Genomic DNA, 21,865 nt, shown 5'->3' with positions numbered 1-21,865 from the left:
CATAGAAAGTATGAAATAAAAATATTTTATATCAGTTTATTGCAATGTTTCTTAAATTTTATGGTGCCCTATTTGTTCTTGAGTGTGTTTAGAGTTCAACTGAAAATTTGAAATAATAAATAATGAGAATAAACTAAGATTTTGTAACATGTCCTCCTCTTACACTTTAAAATTTTTTGATATATACAATTTATCTTTGCTAAGTGTTGAAGTTGTCCTAGTATTGTATTTATTTTTTGTAATATTCTTTTAAAATATCTTTATTTTTCTTCATCTTATCCTAGTATTTCACCAATTCTATTTTTCAACAATTAATTTTGTTACCATTATTAGCATTTCAAAATATCCCACTCTTACACTATTTTTTGACGCACTTGACCACTTTGTCTTGTTTCATTAATTTTTCAAGTTATCTTTACACAATAATTATTCGCAAAACAATACAGTAGGTATGTATTGTCATTTTTTATTTTTTACTGAAACTTCAAGAAATAGAAAACATTATATTATTACATAAATTTATAAAATGAAATCAAATATTACCAACTGGTTAAATCATTTATACTAAAATTCCACTCAATAAACAATAATAAATTGAAAAAAAAACTCCCGCGAACATTTTTTAATCGCTAACTTCTTGAACTTGTTGTTGACCTTTCTTGTACGATTTTAGATTTAAAAAAAAATCGTGATGTTCAGCAGGGATATGTCGGATTAAACTTAAAAGATCTTCTTTTTTCTTAAAGGGAATTTTAGGGCGTTCCATATAAGCTGGAGCAATATTGTCAACTTCATTCATTCGAAAGTTAATTTGTTTAAATGAATCGGTACCAAAGGTTTCCTTGTAGATGTAGATAATAATATTTGGGCTTTCTTTGGTCACTCGCAGTACCTTAATATTGCTCCAGAGTATTTTCTCTCCAATTGAATTTTTAGAAAAACTTCAAAATTCATGCTAAACTTTTTCCAATCTAAAATATCAGAAAATTGAAGATTATTAACCATGTAAGGCTTTCCTGTTTTTTTTTTGGCTAATTTTATGATCATTGCCATTTCCTGTGGAGTTGAAATAGGTCCACTCAGTATAAAGCTCTTTTTTTTGGCAGACTCTATGCAGCAACGCATAGAGTCACCCTCATTTTGGGTATGCCTCACGATAAAGAATTTAAAAAAAGACTTCACGCATCCGAACTCTATTGCAGTCGGAGAACAACTTGAACTGACCAGTGAAAGTGAACAACTTTACTGTAACTGACCGACTCATCCACGAATTCGTAGATGAGCGTGGGGATATACTCGGACATTTACTCAAACAATCCTTATTTTTGAAGCTTAGTTAGGGAAATACAGGCAACTTAAAAAAACAGGTTAATTTAAAATTTTCTTTGCCACACTCGGTGAAATAGTCGGACAAGTTTGCTAGTAAAATACTAAGACAACTTAAAAACACAGATATGTTAAAAAAATCATAATGCAGATGTGGGGCTAAACAAAGACATGTGGGAATGTCCGGTTATTTCACCACAACTATGACGAGAAAAGGCAAATATTAATCGGATAATAAAAAGGTATTTTAAGACATCTTCCTTTTAACCCAGGTATTTCCAACAAATCAACTAGTGCAATATCAGGATATTGCTCATAAACATCACAAAGCAGCCGATTGAACAAATCTTAGTATATCTCCAGATAGCTTATGAAATTTTACATCAGATAGAGCAGATAACTCAAAAGTCAAATATTTGAAGATATCCTAGTATTGTTCTAGTGGGACGATATGTACTATGTTTATGAGCTTTGTATGTATTTTGAACATATGTTCGATAATCCGAACAATTTGATAATCCGAACTACCCCTGTACCAATTAGTTCGGATTATCGACGCTCTACTGTACTTATAAAAATTGTAATGTTATGAAGGATGGTTTTTAAGGGTTGAAATATTATATTATATCCTAAAGCATAAAACAATCATTATTTTTAGTCAATCAAAACCAAATTTTACTTATATTAAAATTTACAATGTTTTTATATAATTTTTGATAATAAAGGGTAGTTTACACCCCTAAAAATAATCGACGCCCTTGAGCATGATATAAAATATTAAGTACAGGGTGAGATGATCCTAATCTTAAATTTATATGTAAATCAATGCAAGTTACAATTATTCTTTTAGGATAAGTAATTTTGTTATATATTGCTCCAACCAGGATGGTTTTAAGGGTTGAAATATTATGATAGTATATGTTAAACCATAAAACAATCATTATGTAACTAATAAGAACCAAATGTTGGCAATTTTTAAGTTTAAAATATTATTTTATAATTTTTTACAATTAGGGGTAGTTTTCACCCTTAAAAAACAAAAAGCGTAAAAACTGTTCAATATATACAATGAACTAGAGGATGAAATGAGCCTAATCTCAAATTGTTGTACAAATCGATGCTGGACGAAAAAATTGCGAGGTTTTGCCATTTTTTCAGTTTCATTTCTTCGACTATTAATTTTGCATGTACAGTGGAACCCCGTTAACTCGGATTAATCGGGACCGCGGCCGATCCGGGTTATCGAAAATTCGGGTTAGCCGGAGAAAATGGTAAAAATTATTAAAATATGGTATGCTTACAGATAAACTCCGTTATAATTGGCACACAGACACTTGTAAACCACGTTCGCGTTCCACACATACAAAGCGTCGTCGAGAGTCTCATTTTTAGCTTTCTTAGCTTTGCACCGATTGTCCAAACTGTCTTTTGTTATCATTTTGAAACAAAAACAACATTTTAAGTTTTATTGCCATTACGTAGACAAAAAATCACGCAAACACAACAAAATCTGAATATATTTACGCGGAACGAACAATGAGACTTTACTACACCCACACACAATACCGTCTCGCAACGAGAACGAACTTATGTTATTTAATAAGAGTGAAGACCAAGACCATTGTTTGAAAAATAATTTTTTAATAGTCTTTTCTAAACAATGCTAGACAGTTTCAAGTAAATAAAGGATACTACAGATGCCTATTGGTTTCGATAACACGAGAATGAGCGTTGTCTGCCATGTCAGTTATTTTTACTAAGGTATATTATGTATCAAATTACACAAATACGCATTATCTCTCATTGTATAATGTGTTTGACATTGAAAATTGAAACGAATGAACTACATAGGAATTTGCTAAAACGACAAATTTTTACGAAGAAAGTTTATTATGATAAATAAAATTAGCCTGAAAAATATAAGATATTATAGTATTCGAACAATATGTTTATAAGGAAAGATAAAAGAAAATATTTTAAGATGTTGAAAAGAAATTGGAAAATCCAGCATAAAGGACATACATTTTTATTGTTGTAATGTTTGTCTGATAAAAATCTGTCCGGGTTAGCCGGACTTCCGGGTTATCGGGGGCCGACTTAGCGGGGTTCCACTGTACTTTTAGTTTATGAGAAGAAGGTAATGTTAAACCCATTTATCTGCAGCCGCGAGGAGAAGACACGACATACGTTCGTTGATGCGGTGCAAGTGACCTTGAGGATTTCAGTTAAATCTGTTCAGTTATACACTAGAATATTGTATGATGATTGCAATGCTCAACGTCTCATGTATGACAGGTAAGGGAAGAGAAAGATATGGTGAGTCCCCAACTGAATTCAGTCAATACCAACGTACAACAGCATCATATTATTATAAGCCTACCCTCAACAGCTAGGATGTGAAGAACAGGAAAAGGATGAATTTTGTAGTGGCCTTAATTGCGAGATGCTGAGATTCCCATAGAGACGAAAAGTGTTTTGAAAGTGAACAAGACAGTTTTTGTTTCAGAGGTAGCTATTTCTGTTATAGGACGTTCCACATCGTCCCTGTCGATGTGGAATTTCAAAAATAGTTTAAAATCCACTTTTGAGACGCTGCAGAGACATCTCTTAAAGAAAGGAGAAAATTCCCAGATACAAAATGCATTAAAATAATAATAAATAGTTATTTATGATATAAGTGTTAAAAGTACACATTTAAGGCACGCATGTGAAAGTTTGAAGAATGAGTGATAGCGAATTCTACAATTCACATGAGTGCCTTAAAAATATACTTTTTAACACGCATATCACACAATATTTTTTCTACAAACGTAATTAGAGGACAATATCTACAAAAACTTTTACTTGAACGTGACTGACATTCCATTTTTATATTTTTTTGACATTACATCAAAATTGTCTATACGGTCAATACGAACTTCAGTGCCTTAAAAATATTTTAAAGCACTAGTGCCTTAAAGTAGCATTTTTAACGCACGTATGGAGTGCTAAAAATTGCATTTTTAACACAGTTGTAGAAAATAATTATTTAAATCTGAAAACTTTTCTTGTTGGAAATTCTTCTGGCAACATTCTTAATCTCTGATAAATAGACAGCTTGGTTTCGTTTTCCTTCAGAGGTGTGGACACAGCTCCATTGAGGACTTCGTAAGACAGAAGCAGCTGTCTGGAAATTGTGATTCGCCTCTGAATCGAAAGAAAACATAAACAACTCTCTTTTTCACTTTTATCTTTACTCAGATTTTGAGTACTACGAACTTTCTTTTGAACCGTTTTTCCTAGACGAATGAAAGCAGAATGTGACTGCATATTGTAGAGTCCTTTTCGCTTTCTTTATTAGTCGTATCTTGTCTTATAAATTGTAAAAATCGGAGATTAAGGATGTACCAGAAATAAGTTTTAACAAGAAAAGTTTTCAGATTTAAATAAATATTTATTATTATTTTAATATTGTTAATCTGGAATTTTTGGCTTTTAAGTGTTTTATTAAAGGTGATTTAAATGAACATTTTGGTAGAGACAGAGCTAGAATAGATAGAGTTCATGAAAGTTGAGGGATAGGAATAAAAAATAATGAAGGAAATAGTGTAATTGACTTTTCGCGGGCATGGGATTTGTCTGTTGTTAATACATTCATTATGAAGATAGAAGACCAGTATGTTACCTATAGAAGCGGAGGAAATAAAAATCAGATAGATTTTGTGCCATGTAGAAGAATTTGGGTAAAAGGGTGTACACTAATAAAGGGTAAATGTGGGAGGGAGTAAAAGGTAAAAAGAAAAGGAAAGCAATAGTGCAAGGATTCGGCAATAGTGTTTAAAAGTAGAATGCTGGAAGAAGTTGAGGAAAAACACACGGTTAATGACTGGTGGGAAACAGTCAGTTTTTCAACAGCAGAATTGTGGCACGCGTGAAAGAGAAAATGCTAGAAAAAACATCTGGTAAAGGGCATCTGAGGGACAAAGAAACTTGGTGGTGAAATGATGAAGGTTAGAGGGAAGAAAGAAGCTAAAAAAAATAGAGGAATATAAGGAGGTATACAAGGCAGCAAAGAAGTAGCTACTGCTAAGAAAAGATCGTCTGCATAGCTGTACAAAGAACTGGAAAGACCCAAGGTGATAAAAAGGTTACAGAGCATTGCTAATGCAACTCATCAAAGGACTTGAGTTATTTACGGCAGATTAAGATTGCTCATGGAAGAGTGTTAATAAACAATGTTGCAATAGAACAAATATAGCATGAGGACTTTAAAACCTTTATTAGGACCTAATGTAATACCTGTGGAGATTTGAAAGGCTCTAGGAGAGGAAGGGGTTGAAATTTTGTGGAACATTTTGTGTGTGAAATGATGGAGCATAGGATATATCTGTTAGATGTTGATATAAGCAGAGGTAGAGGAAATCCAAGAGGAGTTGAACCCAAGAAAAGGTAGAGGAAGAACAAGAATCCGAGAATATTGATAAAAAGAGAGGAGTAAGACAGGTTTGTGTTCTGTCGCCGCTACTGTTTAACCTGTACAGTGACGCCATATTTCAGCGATAGCGGAGCTAAGTGATGGAATCTCTATAAACGGAAGAATAGTAAATAACATAAGATTCGCTGATGACACCGTTATAATGGCAGACACCCTGGAATCGCTACAGAAATAGCTAAATAGAATTAACGATCATTGCATTCGATACGGACTAAAAATAAACAAGAAAAAAACTAAATTTATGATTGTCTCAAAAACAGAATATGGAAATGAAAGGTTAATGATAGAGCAAACCCAAATAGAAAAAGTTAAGACATACAGATATCTGGGAACCTAGGTTGATGACAAAAATGACCAAAGCAAAGAAATTAAAGTCCGAATTGAAACTGCAAGGAAAGCATTTATAAAAATGAAGACACTGATTACAAACAAAGACCTTCAGTTGCCTCTCAGATTGAGGGCTCTAGGATGCTACATATTTTCTATATTGCTATACGGAATGGAAGCTTGGACATTGAACAGACAACACATAAGAAGAATAGAAACGTTCGAAATGTGGTGTTACAGAAGAATATTGAAAATTCAGTGGGTTCAAAGGATTACCAATGTTAAAGTGCTACGACGTTTAAATAAGGAATTAGAAATTATGAAAAGTATAAAAACTAGAACACTGGAATATTTGGGTCACATTACCAGAGGAGAAAAATATGAATTGCTGAGAATTATTATGCAAGGAAGGATCCAAGGAAGAAGAAGCATAGGAAGAAGACGCATCTCCTGGCTGAGAGAATGGTTTAACTGTAGTTCATTACAACTGTTCAGAGCAACAGCCAACAAAGTGACCATAGCCATTATGATATCCAACCTCCGATAGAAAAGGGAACTTTAAGAAGAAGAAGAAGAGAAACCCGTGGAGAAGATGGAAGACTTGTGTGGCAGGTGACTCGATACAGAAAGGTTTAGGTGAAGACGACACGATGCACAGAAATGGGTGATGAAGAAGAGTAAAGAACAGCAACCTCTGAAAAGTAAAAGCTTAGAAAGAAGAAGACACTAGAATATAGTATGAGAAATATAGTTATTTAAGATAGAAAACTTACTTTCTATATTTCTTAAATTCCCTTCTAGAACAGCTAGACCAATAGAATTTGTTGAATGTCGCAGACACCATTGGAGCCATCACACTTCCATCAATAGCTTCGTCCATACAGTCGTTGTCGTTCTTTTCGTCTCCGTCATGACTTAGACCTAATCTATAAAGAAGTAGAAAATTGTTGTGTATTACCGATCCAATATAGCTAAAACTACATATTAGGTGTAAAAATTATATCACCATTCATAATTATTATCTTCGATTTGAAAATTATTATACCTCGCTTTTAAACTAGGAGAAGTAATTTAAATTTACCGCGCCGTAATCTCTCTACTGTCGTGTCTCCATTACTGAGGATCGTGATTTCTTCTAATATTCGTAACAATTTTTCCCATTGGCCTCTATCTTCAGCTGCTCTAAGAGCTTCGCAGAATGAGTTTTCAGTTGAATTCTTAATTTGGTCAGACCATCTAGTTGGTGATCGTCCTCTTGATCTTCTCCCCTAAACGTTTCCAGAAAAAAGTAATCTCTCCAAACTGTCGTCACCTCTGCGAACCACGTGACCGAAGAATTGCAGAATTCGTTGCAGACATATTGTGGACAGCCTTTTTTTAATCTCGAGTTGGTTTAGAATGGAAACGTTTGTCCTATGAGCTGTCCAAGGTATGCGCAGAATTCTTCTCCAGCACTACATCTCAAAGGCATCAATTTTTGGCGCTCGCATGCGCGAAGAGTCCAAGTCTCTGTCCCGTATAGAAATATTGAAAATACAAGGGCATTCACCAGTCTCATCTTGATATTTTGAGAGATAGATGTCTTTTCAAACTTTAGTTAGGCGTCTCGTCGTATTTTTTGCCATACCAATACGTCTCCGAACTTCTGCTTCACAGTTACCATCGTTAGTTATACTAGACCCGAGATAGACAAAACTGTTTACTATCTGGTATTCCTGTAACATGTTAGTCAGTTGAATAGTACTTATGAAATCTGTCGACCACCATTATTTTTGTCTTAGCTTTGTTGATTTTCAGACCAACTTGATTGTTTTCGTAGTCAACTCTTCGCAGGAGATCACACATTTTCTTGCTCATTTGCTGCTATAGGTGTAGTGTCATCAGCAAATCTTAAATTGGAGATTTTCCTAAAAGCTACTGTTACTCCACCCCATCCTTCTAAAGCCATCCTCATAACATGTTCACCATAAATGTTGAATAAGTCAGGTGACAACACGTATCCTTGTCTAACACCTCTCTCGGTCTAGAATTGGTTTGAGAACTTCTGATCTAGCCGTACTGCTTACCCCGCCGTAATGCTTGTTTGTAATTGGTCCAACAGCAGGAAATTTTACTTCACTAAATTATGAAATTTTTATAGGTAGTATTGTTTTGCATCGGATGGGAAAAGTCACGGAAGTCGTCAGAACAGTTAAAAATCGAAAACTTGAATATTTTGGCCATGTTATGCGACACCCAGAGAGATATAATACACTCCATTTAATAATACAAGGCAAGGTAGACGGAAGAAGAGGGCCAGGTCGAAGAAGAACGTCATGGTTTAAAAACCTGCTGAGAGAATGGTTTAACAGATCCTCTGCATTCCTTTTCCGAGATGCCGTCAACAAAATTACTATAGCCAACTTGATAGCCAACGCTCGATAATCGAGCACGGCACATGAAGGAGAAGAAGATACTATTGACATTTATTAAATTTTTCCACTATTGGCATTTAAGATTCATAGGTTAGTTAAGTTACATCGGCGATTTTTGCTCTTTCCTGCGTTATTCCTTTAATTTTTAGATTTTTGTCTATGTTTATATAAAAAAACAGTTGTTTTTACAACTCTTTAGTAACGTATAAGTAAATATAATATAATATTTATGGATTACCGTCGAAGGTCGACATGGTCAACCAAAAAAGAAGATGAATCTGGTAATTTTTCTAGTGACATTATTGGGTGTCAATCTGTCTTTTGAGTTTATTCGTCCTAGTTCAAAAACATGGTATAATGCTATACAATTAGCCAAATGAAATAAATTCGAATACAGATATTATAAGAAGTGATGTTTCAAAAAACACTCGGATATGTCGATTATCCTGAAGTCGGATATAACAGAGACGGGCGACGTCGTTCCTTTTTTCAGGGATGACGTTGAAAAGGATCATCGACATGACGTGAATAATCGACTTCATCTATAAGGTGAGTTCATGTGGAGGATTCTGTATGGAAGTATAGCCTAGTAAATGACCGTTTTGGAGTGTAATTTTCAGGGGCAACTCCGAATTGCATGAAAATGTGGATGTACGTTTTACTTACCCTCCACTTCAAACTTGAATTTGTCCCGTTGGTTGCTTTTACTTGGGGAGTGACAGTTACCCCTTTCCGGGGGGTAAAAAAACGCGTGTTTAAAATAAGCCCGGAAATGGATAAATTGACTGATTATAAGCAACTTTCGTTCTATAGAGTTTTTTATGTCAGTCAATACTTTTCGAGCTATTTGAAATTGAAAATGTTTATTTTTTGACAAAATAACTAAGTTTTCAGACGGTTTTTCGCAAATAACTCAAAAAGTCAATATTTTATCAGAAAATATATTCTCAGCAAAAGTGTAGCTTATAAAAAACCGAAAAAAAAATAGTGTATCAGCAAAGTCTATAAAAAGCTTTATTTCTATTTTTACAGAAGTTTCTAGCATAAAAAATAATCGAGTTATACTGAAAGAAATGTTCGCCCGTTATTTTTTGTTAAAAGATATCGTGAAAATCTCCCTCTATTTAGCACCCTAAATACAATTAATCGTTACTGCTTTACCATTTACATACTTTTTAAACGTATTTGTATTGTTTATAATATGATCTGTAAGTTTGAATGGTTTGAAGTGCTTATTTTTAAAAAAATGTGGTTTTATAGTAAAAAAATTTGTTTGAAAGAATTTTGGAAAAATTTTCCTTTTTTCAAAATAACGTAAAAAGTTTTAGTGATACGAAAAATCTCAAAGAGTAAAAATATGTAGGTTTTGCTGTTATGAATATCCCAGTTTCATTTTGTTTTTCTGAAAGACAATAATTAATTGGTTAAGATATGGCTGTTCAAAGTTTGCATACACTAGTGATTAGTGACGCTTTCAAGCCCTTTCAAAAATAAACGCTTTAAACTGGTGAAACTGACAGATCATAATAAAAAATAGATAAGTAAAGTAAATTGTTAAACACGGGGAGATTTTCATAAATTTTTTACCAAAAAAAAGGGGACCAACTTTATTTTGAACGTAACTCGCTTATGTTTAAGGCTAGAAACTTTTATTTACAACTAAAACAAAACATTAAACACTTTAAAAAAGTATAAATTAAGTTTTCCAGAAAAGTGCTTCATTTTTTTGGTTATTTCACGATGAAATATTCGATTTGGAATTGGACGAATAAAAACGCATTTTTCGTGAGCTACGAATTTGCTTTTGCTGGATCTATAGACTTCACGAATACACAACTCTTTTCGTTTTTTTCTAAGCTACATTTTTGCTAAAAATATTTTTTTCGAGAAAGCATTTACTTTTTGAGTTATTTGCGACCAACCGTCTGAAAGCGTAATTTTTTTTTCAAAAACTAAACATTTTCAATCGCAAATAACTCGAAAATTATTGACTTACATAAAAAACTCTATAGAACGAAAGTTGCTTATAATCAGTTAGTTTATCCACTTTCAGACTTATTTTAAACACGCATTTTTTCACCCCCGAGGAGGGGTGACTGTCACCTTCTAAGTAAAAGCAACCAACGACACAAATTCAACTTTGAATTAGAGAGTAAGTAAATCCAGATTTTCATGCAATTCGGAGTTGTCCCTGAAAATTACCCGGTATCGCCGTATTTACCGCTCATTTACTGGGCTAGTAGTCATTGCTGAAATATTTCTGAAACGGTTAAAGATGTATAGAACATTATATGTACATAAAATAGTAATATTTTGCAGCATCTTTTTACTGTAAAAAATGGGTGTCGACGTACCCAAGCGTTATTCAAATATTTATTTATATCAATATCAATAGAGTAAAAATTCTTACATGTGAGCTGTCTCATGAGCAATAATAAAAGCACTTGTTAGACCTTCATCCCGATTAAGCGCGCAGCTTCTCTTAGGATCACACGCTCCAGCCACAGGCGCATATCCCGAAGGTCCCCCGATGTCGGATCTGGTCAACCAAATGGCTACGTCGTGGTTTGGCTCGTTCGCCGACAAAGATGCATGCAGAGCTTTGTTCCAGAGATTAACGTTTTCCAACGACCTCCTGGCGTTTCCGATTTTGATAACTCTATGGCGGTACTTCTTGTGCTCGTACATTATGAGTTTTGTTACCACTAGTTTCATGTTGGATTCTAACGATGGATCTTGGTAGATTGCGCTTACCTGAAATTTTTAATGAGAGTTTTAAACACTTATTCTGTGACATTCTCAATAAGAAACCGGTTGTGCCCTTTCCTCCAAAATTTTTGTGTGAAATTTCGAGCAAATATGGTTAATAAAAATAACCAGAATTTACATAAAATTGAGTAGTAAGTGTGAAAAAATTATAAATTCTACAGTAAAAGTAAGTATGCCAAGTATAGCATAATAATTTAGATTTTTGCCTACTCAAAGGCTTCCTATTACAAAAACTTGCAAATATATTTGGAAAAGCAGGGAAGTTCCTCAGAGCAGAACCAAGACAAGAGAGTGGTACTGGATTTAGTTTCATGTTTGGGTCCTGGATATGAGATCATGACAGACATTTTACTTCTTTAGAGTTAGCTGTTATTCTGGAGTTGAATTTGGTGTTACTCGACCGTGTAACGTTCCCGACGCTAAACTCGCTCCTCTGGCTGGCCAGGGCTGCGTACATACGCACTCGCACTACCTACCACTTCTATTCGACATACGTTGGAGATGGACCACCGGTAACGATATAAAACGATTGTTCGTCACAATAGAGGGGCGAGTTCTGCCGGAGAATTGATCTGGTGCAACTACTTCGGCAAAAGGGTGTTGACTGGGGACCTATCTACTAAAGGATTGCTTTAGTAGCAGTTCCCAAATGGGTCTCTTAAAGTATTGATTTAAGGCCAAAGCCTAATGCGTATTTACCAAGGCAAACGTAAAATACTCATCACCGTGCCTTTCCTTACCAGCACGGCGAGTGTTGATCCCTATCGAGTAGTGATTGATCCGTCCCATCTCTAATCCTTTACCAGCACCGAATCATTCGTTTTCCTTTATGTATCTCTCTCTCGTCGTTTCCCCATTACTGAGGATCGTGATTTCTTCCAATATTCCTAACAATGTTTCTTCATTAGTCTCTATCTTCAGCTGCTCCAAGAGCTTCGCAGAATGAGTTTCCAGCTGAATTCTTTATTTGGTCGGACCATTTAGTTGGTGATCGTCCTCTTGATCTTCTCCCCGGAACGTTTCCAGAAACAATCCATCTCTCCATACTGTCGTCACCTCTGCGAACCACGTGACCAAAGAGTTACAGTATTCGTTGCAGACATATTGTGGACAGCCTTTTTTTTAATCTTGAGTTGGTTTAGAATGAAAACGTTTGTCCTATAAGCTGTTAAAGGTATGCGCAGCATTATTTTCCAGCACCACATCTCAAGGGCATAAATTTTTTGGCGCTCGCATGCTTGAAGAGTCCAAGTCTCTGCTCCGTATAGAAATATTGAGAATACAAGAGCATTCACCAGTCTCATCTTGATATTTTGAGAAATAGATCTGTCTTTCCAAACTTTAGTTAGGCGACTCATCGCATTTTTTGCCAAACCAATACGTCTCCGAACTTCTGCTTCAGAGTTACCATCTTTAGTTATACTAGACCCGAGATAGACAAAGGTGTTTACTATCTGGTATTCTTGTAGCCTGTTAGTCAGTTGAATAGTGTCGAATCTGTCGTCCACCATTATTTTTGTCTTAGCTTTATTGATTTTTAGACCAACTTTATTGCTTTCGTACTCAACTCTTCGCAGGAGATCAAACATTTCTTGCTCATTTACTGCTATAAGTGTAGTGTCATCAGCAACTTTTAAATTGGAGATTTTCCTACCAGCTACTGTTACTCCACCGGCCCATCCTTCTAAAACCATCCTCATGACATGTTCACCATAAATGTTAAATAAGTCAGGTGACAACACGCATACTTGTCTAACACCTCTCTCGGTCTTTAATTGGTTTGAGAACTTATGATCTAGTCGCTCTGTCGCTATATTGGACTGGTACAGATTTTTAATAAGTATCACCAGGTGCATTGATGCGCCCATTTCTATTAAAATTGACCACAGATTTATCCAGCTTACACAATCAAATGCATTTTAGTAGTCAACGAACCATATAATCATAGGTACTTAAAATTCTCTAGACTTTTCAATGAGCTGTCTCAGGTTCAGGATTTGTTTCCTTGTACCTTTACCCTTTACAAACCCCGCTTGTTCCTGAGGTATTTGGTAATGTAGATAGGTTTTTATTCTGTTTTTGATGATGTGTAACAAGATTTTACTAGCATGTGTTATTAGTGATAGTGTGCGGTAGTTTTCACATATGGCACTAGTTCCCTTTTTATGTAGCGGGATATAAATTGAGGTACACCAATCAGATGGCCATTTTCCTGAATTCCAAACAGCGACACAGATTGGATGATATATAATCCTTTACCACCTAGTAACTGTAGTATTTCACATGGTATTGAATCAATGGCTGGGGATTTATTTCTCTTTAGTGATTTAATTGCATCTTTGACTTCAGCGAGTAAGACAGTAGGTTCTCTACTCTAGGGTAGTTAGAGGGCCACTGATGTTCTGCTGATACCTCGTTATTTTTATATAACTCGCCACAGTAGTTTCGCTATGTTTCCAATATGTCGTCAGTATCGGTCTTTAGATTACCTTCCTTATCTATTACAGACCACGTTTGAGGTTTAAATTCTCTGGTAAGGAGTTTGATCTTCTGGAATAAATCCCTCGGTTCATTTCGACAGCCATGTTCCTCTATCTCTCTGCATATTTAAGAGATGTAATCAGCTTTGTCTTTGCGGCACTGTTTCCTGATTTATTTCGATAACGCTCTGTATTCACCGTTTGTTCCGTATCTAGTTTTATGTCCTTTTCTGCGTTGAATCACAGTCCACGTATTATCGGATATCCACGGCTTACGGCCAGTGTAAACCGCTGCCTCACAGTCTTTTGCAGCCTCGATTACCTTGATGTATGTATGTACTAAATAAAGAATCGTCTTTTTTTAATAAGAGCGATCTTTTCATTCATTTCAATATTGTGAAAAAACTACATGTTCTAGATGAAAACGTTCAACAGTCGTCTGTATATCGGTACTCACCAGAAACAACGGAACAGTGGATACAGTGGACAACACCCCGCGAACTTGCTCCGAAGAAGACGAAAACTGACTTATAAGCCGGAAAGGCAATGGCCACATGGTTTTTTGTAATTCACAAATTGTGATCTATATTAGCTTCCTAAAAAGGGCAAAACCGTCACAGGGCTTTACTATGCCGCATGACAACGCTCAGGCTCACACCTCCGCCGTTGCCATGGCCAAATTGGTCGATTCGGGCTACGAGCTACTGTTCCATCCACCGTATTATCCAGATTTGGTCCTGTATTACTTATTTTTATTACCAAACTTGAAAAGGTAACTCGACGGGCAGAAATTTAAGTCGAAGGATGAACTCAAGTTAAAAAAGTTGGAGCATCGCTGGATCAAATGTATCAAGCTAAAAGAAGACAATATTGACAAATAATTCGCCACTTTTCAAAATTTTTCCTTATTTTTTGGAGGCTGTGAACTTATCATACCGCCCTAGTATTAAAGGTCTATTGTAATGGAAAGATCCGAATCTTGTATCTATTTAGAGAAAGCAACCGGTGACATATACTTACGATATTTAACAGAGATAACACATATTCCTCAACCCTAGCCCGTCCGTGAAAGGAAATTAAAGTGTGATCAACTGCCACGGCAATTTCCATCCATCTTGGAGAGAGAATCGACCCCGACGAAGACGTCCTCACTGAAAACGAATACTAATTTACTCTTTGTGGGCACAAGATAAACATTTTTAAAGAAAACGAAAGGGTCTTTTGCGCCATTCTGCAAATATACCTTTATAAAGGTAGCAAAAATATCCTTGATCGATGGTTTTAAAGAGAGAAATATTTTATGAAATATAACTTGAGAATTATTTTTTATATCTTAGGTAGGTATAGTTTGAAAAGAGTGACCCAGCAAACAGACCGACGTGTTAATAACGTGAATTTTGGGTACATTTGTCATCAATATACGTAAATTGCTTACGTAAATTTCACGTGAAAAATTGGTTGGAATGTCACATTGAAAATACGTCTTTAAATTACGTGAATAACTCGTCTTAAATACGTGTTATTTACCTTAAATAGCAATAAAATGTTTCGGGAAATTCACGTTGCAAATACGTGTTGATTAACGTATCTTTTAGGGAACGTATATATTAGTTTTCACGGGAAAGATAGGTCCTCGGTTCACGTAAATAATTCGACCTTAGTTAACTTATGAATCACGTAATTATTATCCTCATATAATATAAATAAAACAAGCATATAAAGTATTAACAATGTATTTATTTAGTAGAATTTAGAGACTTTAAAACATTTGTATTGTATAATTAATATTATACAAGATAATGCACCAAAAATGGTACCGACCTAAAGACACATTAAAATATATGCTAACACAACACAGGTTACATTTTATTTCGAACAGGACACTTTCTTGTTTTTTTCTAATTGCACCATCGACACTCAACCCTCGAGCAGTGAGGTAAACGTTAATACGAAAGACATTATTATAAATAAACCCGCCTAAAATGATTCGGGGGAAAGAAAGCTCTGTACGTTTCACTTTTTGTTGTGAGAAATGTAAGAAGCTGATATTAGAGGTTATGATCATCGATTATAAAAATCGATTATTTTTAAATTACAGTTAAACTATTCTACTTACTTTAAATTAGTATTACATATTTTCTTTTTGTTTTTAAACTTCTTCTATTATTAACTAATTACTAAAAATCCATTTCAATACCAGAATAATATAAAAAAATAATCCTATCGAAACGTATCTATTATTCGATAAATCGATTAATTTAGTTTTCGAACCAACTGTGTTAGTCACTGTGGTCACGTACTCTGGTCACGTGATGGTATTTAAAGGAGGAGAAAGGCTTGGTAGTACGTCATCACCGTGCGCGATTTGAAAATTAGACTCAACAACATTTTAGCTCCTGTGATATTTTTAAAGAAAAAAATAGGAAAAATCAAGGTTGGATTGAAATAGTTATGCTAAATGATTTTAAAAGCGAAATCATAAACTTTTTGTTTAAATATTGGTATTATTTACATTACTTTTACGTGAAATACATCTAATTTTTCGACGTCCATAAAATACAGTGAGTAAAATTCAAGCGATACGTATTTAACCAACACCGTTGTAAAAATTTGTTTCCAAAATATTTCTCAAAATTTAACCAAAGGAAGTTATTTCTGTTTCGTGATTATTACGTGAAATAAACGTACCTTTGCGATGTAACCGACATTCACACCTATTATAAAAACATGTAGTATATTCGTCATTATGATTTTATATTATTCTAATGTCAAACATGTATAAAGGAAGTACTAATATATAGGTGAATGATTTGGCACTGAAATACGTTTTTTTTTCGTCATAAATTACCGAGTTACGTATTCGTTAAAATTTGCCGTAAATTTAACGTAATGATCACGTAACTGGGCTCAAGTCTGTTTGCTGGGTGATTAATCTGGACGTTTATATTAAGTTCAGATTAAATAAAATTTAATCAATTCAATTATTATCTTATCAAATCTACATCAATTTTGTGTGTTTTGCAGGTCGCAAATCACTTTTGCCGCTAAATATTTAAATTTAAACTTCAAAAACACACAGCTGACATTTCTACGTAAGGTACAGAAGAACCGTCATTGCGCATAAGCAGAAGGGTACTAGCAATTCGGAAATTGGCGATAGCATAAATGGTACCGGCCGCGAGTATCAAAAAATTTCGCCTATATTAATCATCACCGTGATACAAAAATCGTCAAAGTTGCTGATTTGGTGCATGGAAGAGTGCAGAGGTGACTGGGGCCCCAGATTCGAAGAAGACAACAAAAAGCAGTGAGTACCATCTTTTTTATCAGTTGTGTGTTTACGGTTTCATCATCATTATATTATCAATTTGTATGTTAGTTCATGAAAATAAATTAGCAGACCTATACTAGATACAGTTCACGAAGGAAACAATCATATTCAAAATACCGTGTGCTAACAAATCTGGTGTTAGCAGACGGTATTTTGAATATGATTGTTTCCTTCGTGAACTGTATCTAGTATAGGTCTGCTGATTTATTTTCGTGAACAACATACAAATTGATAATATAATGATGATGAACCGGTAAACACACAACTTATGACAAAGATGGTATTGTTCTGAAGCTATTTCCTTATTGCATTTTTATAATTAACTATTTTGATTGGGAAATAAACCACAATTAAATTTGAAAAATAATTTTATTAAGGATTTGGGCGTCTAAAAGTTAAAAACGTTATTTTTTTCAATTCAATTGTGGTTTATTTTCCAATCAAAATAGTTAATTAAGAAGATGGTATTCACTGTTTTTTTTTGTCGTCTCTGAATCTGGGGCCCCAGTCACCTCTGAACTCTTCCATGCACCAAATCAGCAACATTAACGATTTTTGTATCACTCCGATTATTGGTTTAGTTGAAATTTATAGGCGCATTCCAAGTGACATGAGAACCGTCCTTCGTACTGCCCTCGTCATGCGCATTATAAAAAATGTGTTCCAAGCGAACATGAACGATGATTCGTATAGTACACCGTGTTGTTCCAAGCGATCCATGTACCGTTTCGAAATCGGTAACTGAACGGTCCTTTTGATACATGCCTTCAAGCAGAAACTATTTGTACTGACTTGCGCAGTTAGGATTTTTTTCATTTTTACTGGTCGCTGCTATGAGATCAGCGGATGATTCAATAATAGAATAATCCACAATCCACGCTATTAGTACCTGTGAATCTTGATTTTCGTTTAAATAATAATTATTAATACTTTTTTTTTCAAATTAATCTTAAAAATATGGATAATTTATTATTTTTTTTTCAGAGAAGACAGCGATTTTATTTCAGATATCTATTCTGAGGAAGATTTGAAGTTGAAGTGATGTTTAATGAACATGTTAGATCTAGCAAACTACTAGTGGTACTGTGGTACTCGTACTGAAAATGGCTCAGGCGCAACTCGAACTTGAAATGGTGCACAAATAGGTTCCAAGAGGGTTACGTACCGGTAATCAACACTGGATCGAAAGGAAACCGTTCAAGGGCGATTCTGTGCAATAAAACAGTCCAATCGATTTGGTGACGGTTCAAGGGATCGTACAAAAATGTGTCGTCTTGGAACGAACCTTTTGCTACTCTCGGACGGTACGATGTAGGTTCTTCATCTTTCGAATTGCTAGTACTCTTCCGCTTATGCGCAGTAACAGTTCTGCCGTACCATGTGCCTTGACATTGGGTGCGTTCGGACGACCACAGCGGCTGGACAGCTGAGCCAGCAGTAGCTGTCAGACGTCACCGCTGGAAGCCAGCCGCTGAGAGATTTACTAAGCTTTCCCTATCACGGCTGGACACAACCACTCAGCCGATTTCTGCTGACAGCCAGCCGCTATGGTCGTCCGAACGCACCCATTAATACAGCTGTGTGTGTTTTGAAGTTAACATTTAAATATTTAGCGGCAAAAATGATTTCTGCTAACAGTTGTCACTTATTTACATATTTGTTAACTCACTCCAGTAGACCATGGCATTTTATAACTAATAAAAATAACGATTTCTTGGAAACTTTCACACATGATTAAATAAAATAATCTTAAGTCTCTTTAATAAAAGGATTATATCTTCCTCAATCTTCTCGTTATATTTAGTATCACGAAAATCCGGGTTTTAGTATCAAGGTAATTATATAGTTTTATAGCGCATTGTTGGAGAAGTGTTTAATTTCACTAAAAACGTCTACTCAAAGCAGCTTAAGATGAATGTCTTTGTTCCCCACATATTAGAAAGTTTTAACTATGCACAAAGCATCACTTCAAAGTTTGTCTCTGATTTGGGGCGCAATTCATGATAAAACTTTATTTAAAGGAAGCCCCCGTTGTTGATAACTCTACTTAGCCTTACATAACTCTTCTGTATGATATCATTAAAACAACAACAATTCAAGTGATCTTAAAAGGTTATTAAATGCGAAGGACACAAATTTAAAACAGCTAGAAACATTTGTAACGTTATAAACGACACGTGTTTGTTGTTTTATTCAAATAATTATCTAACCAGTGGTTCCCAATCTTTTGTGTCTGGCGACCTACCTTCTAATGTTTTTTCATATTCGCGACCCATCTCTCACCCACGATGATGGTGAAAAGTATTGCCTCAGTTCCGATGAAAAGCCATGTTCAAGTATAATTTCCGAGGTTACTGAATCGACTGTCAGCTCATGGAAATCCACAAATTCGTTCATTAATGGGAATGCATCAAATTTATTTGCTTGGAACTTTTGATGCCATTTATCAAACTTTTAATAGTAGAATCAACTTTATCTTGAACGAAGAATCCATGTACATCTTCTCCTTGTAATGTCAAATTAAGAATGTTCAGAGAGCTAAAAATATCAGCTAGGTATGACAGTTTTATCAGCCAAGTCTCATCATTGAGGTAATCGTTGAGAAAATATTTGGACTTTTGACTCAGTTGAACTAAAAACAATCTAACTTCGTCTCGAAGCAATTTGGAAAGCCTATTTCCACGTGACAACCAACGCAATTCACAATGTAGAAGTAACTTCTTATGATCGCTTCCCACTTCATCACACATTACAGCGAACATCCAAAAATTTTTAGATTGTGCTTTCATCACAATCTTAACGGTATCATCAAGAGTGCTTTTGAGGTCTGGATTTATTCCCTTTACTGCCAATGCCTTCCTATTGATGCTGCAATGGTTCCCCTCAACTAACGGAGCTACTTCCTTGATTTTATTTACCAGGCCCTTATATTTTGCTAACGTATCAGGTGCTCCATCGGTTGTAAGCCCAATACATTGGGACCAATTAATTCCATTTTCGCGAATAAAACGATCCAAGGAATCGAAAATGACATGGCCAGTTGTAGTGGTGTTTAGGGTGTGACAAAATAACATTTCTTCTTTAACTGATCCATTGAAATTAAACCTTACAAAGCATAACAAATTAACTTTGTCGGAAATATCTTTACTTTTGTCTAATTGTGAAGAATAAAAGTCAATTTATTTCATAGCAGATATTAAACTCTCCTTTACGTTAACAGACATTTATTTGGATTCTACGTCTCACTGTAGTGTTGGATAGGGGTATTTAACATATCGGTTGACCTGCTTTTTCGTCAAGCAAGTGACGAAATTATTTTTGTCCCGGGCAAAATAAGGTTCTCGCCTGCTGTGTGCAGAGTGCTATTTTTTGCTGTTAGCAAAGACAGCTAGTAAAAGGCCACAGTAATTTTTATTATTACCTTGCTCCGACGCCACAATCTCCATATTCGACCGAGTCGAAATCAGTTCTTTTTTCTGACTGAAAAAACATACAAAGGTTTTTTTCAAGATTTCTGGATGTTAAGTTGAAATGTGCCTCTGATATTTTGAAGGCTTCATTCTTTCCTTAGCCAATGTTTCGAAACAAAATACACATTGGTTACCTATAGGTTCTTCATCCGCCCCTATGAACGTGAATCCGTATTGAAGGTATTCAGGACAATATTTTCCAAATATGTTTCCCTTTCTTAACATTTGAAAATACTGGAGGCACTTTAGAGTAATTGCTAGTAGTAGATGGACGATTAAGCTCACCTTCGCCAGTAGATTGCAGTTTTCTACACAAGACCCACTTTTCAGCCAATTCTCCAAAGTAAATATTTCAATATTTCACTACTTTTAAATGAAAATAACGCTAGAACGAATATCAAGCCACTATCTTATGTTATTACGCGGGAAAATATCAAAGCCAGACTGAGAACAATAACTGAGTGTTTGGGTCCGAGTGAGAGCGCGAGTGGGAGAAAACTGGTCGGACTGGAACCGGCGACAGATTATGCACGGTCACTGTCATTGTACAGTACTCAGCTACTGTAAGAGCCACGCCGCGACCCACCTAAAATCCGCCCGTGACCCACTAGTGGGTCGCGACACACCGGTTGGGAAACACTTCTAATCCATTCCAATGTCTGTTAATTTGAGTCATTTGTAAACTTTCTGTTTTATTTTACTATTATTCTTCTAAAACTAGTTGGCGCCCAATTCTTTTATCAGCTTAATATTCTGTTTAATCGCCACTTTCTCTTTTAATATGAATAACCAGATCCTACTCTATTCTGCTGAGGAATATAATAAGACATAATAAGAGCCGCTATTTTTATTTTTCTCTTTTTACAATCGGATTCTTTCAATACTATTTTGAATATTTCCACTAAACTCTATTTTCTTAAAAACGCCATTGTTTGGACTGATTAGAACAACATTAAATTCTAGGCATTCTTCTCTTTTTGACCATGGACCTGAAGGGATTTCTCTCTCCTCTAGTTCTTTTTTAATTCCCTCCTACCAACTTCTTCTCGGCCTTCCTCTTTTCTTTCGCCCTTGTAGTGTTTACGCCAAAATCCGTTTAGGGATCCAATCATCTGGCATTCTCGGTACATGGCCGTACGAAATCAGTTGTTTTGTTTTTATGTTATCAATTTATTATTGTATGTGTGACTCCCATCATTTCTCGTATTCTCTCATTTGGTATCCGATCTCTTCTTAAATTTTCTGCTGCTCTTCTCCAGAAGTCCATATCTGTT

At 35.1% G+C, this 21,865-nt stretch overlaps 1 protein-coding gene across 2 annotated transcripts in view; it reads right to left on the bottom strand.

The window, feature by feature from the left end:
* The window catches only part of LOC126887291 (A disintegrin and metalloproteinase with thrombospondin motifs 2-like), a 168,748-nt gene that overhangs the window by 122,976 nt on the left and 23,907 nt on the right, over nucleotides 1-21,865 (bottom strand). For both annotated transcript variants that reach the window (XM_050654700.1, XM_050654699.1), the window contains exons 4-6: nucleotides 14,811-14,941; nucleotides 10,952-11,295; nucleotides 6,901-7,053 (exon numbers count right to left, since the gene is read on the bottom strand). In XM_050654700.1, coding sequence (XP_050510657.1) covers nucleotides 6,901-7,053; nucleotides 10,952-11,295; nucleotides 14,811-14,941 — 628 coding nt within the window. The remainder of the gene's footprint in view (nucleotides 1-6,900; nucleotides 7,054-10,951; nucleotides 11,296-14,810; nucleotides 14,942-21,865) is intronic.

Source organism: Diabrotica virgifera, chromosome 6 (genome assembly GCF_917563875.1).
Source record: "Diabrotica virgifera virgifera chromosome 6, PGI_DIABVI_V3a".
Lineage (NCBI taxonomy): Eukaryota > Metazoa > Arthropoda > Insecta > Coleoptera > Chrysomelidae > Diabrotica > Diabrotica virgifera.
This window is presented reverse-complemented; position numbering and strand designations above follow the sequence as displayed.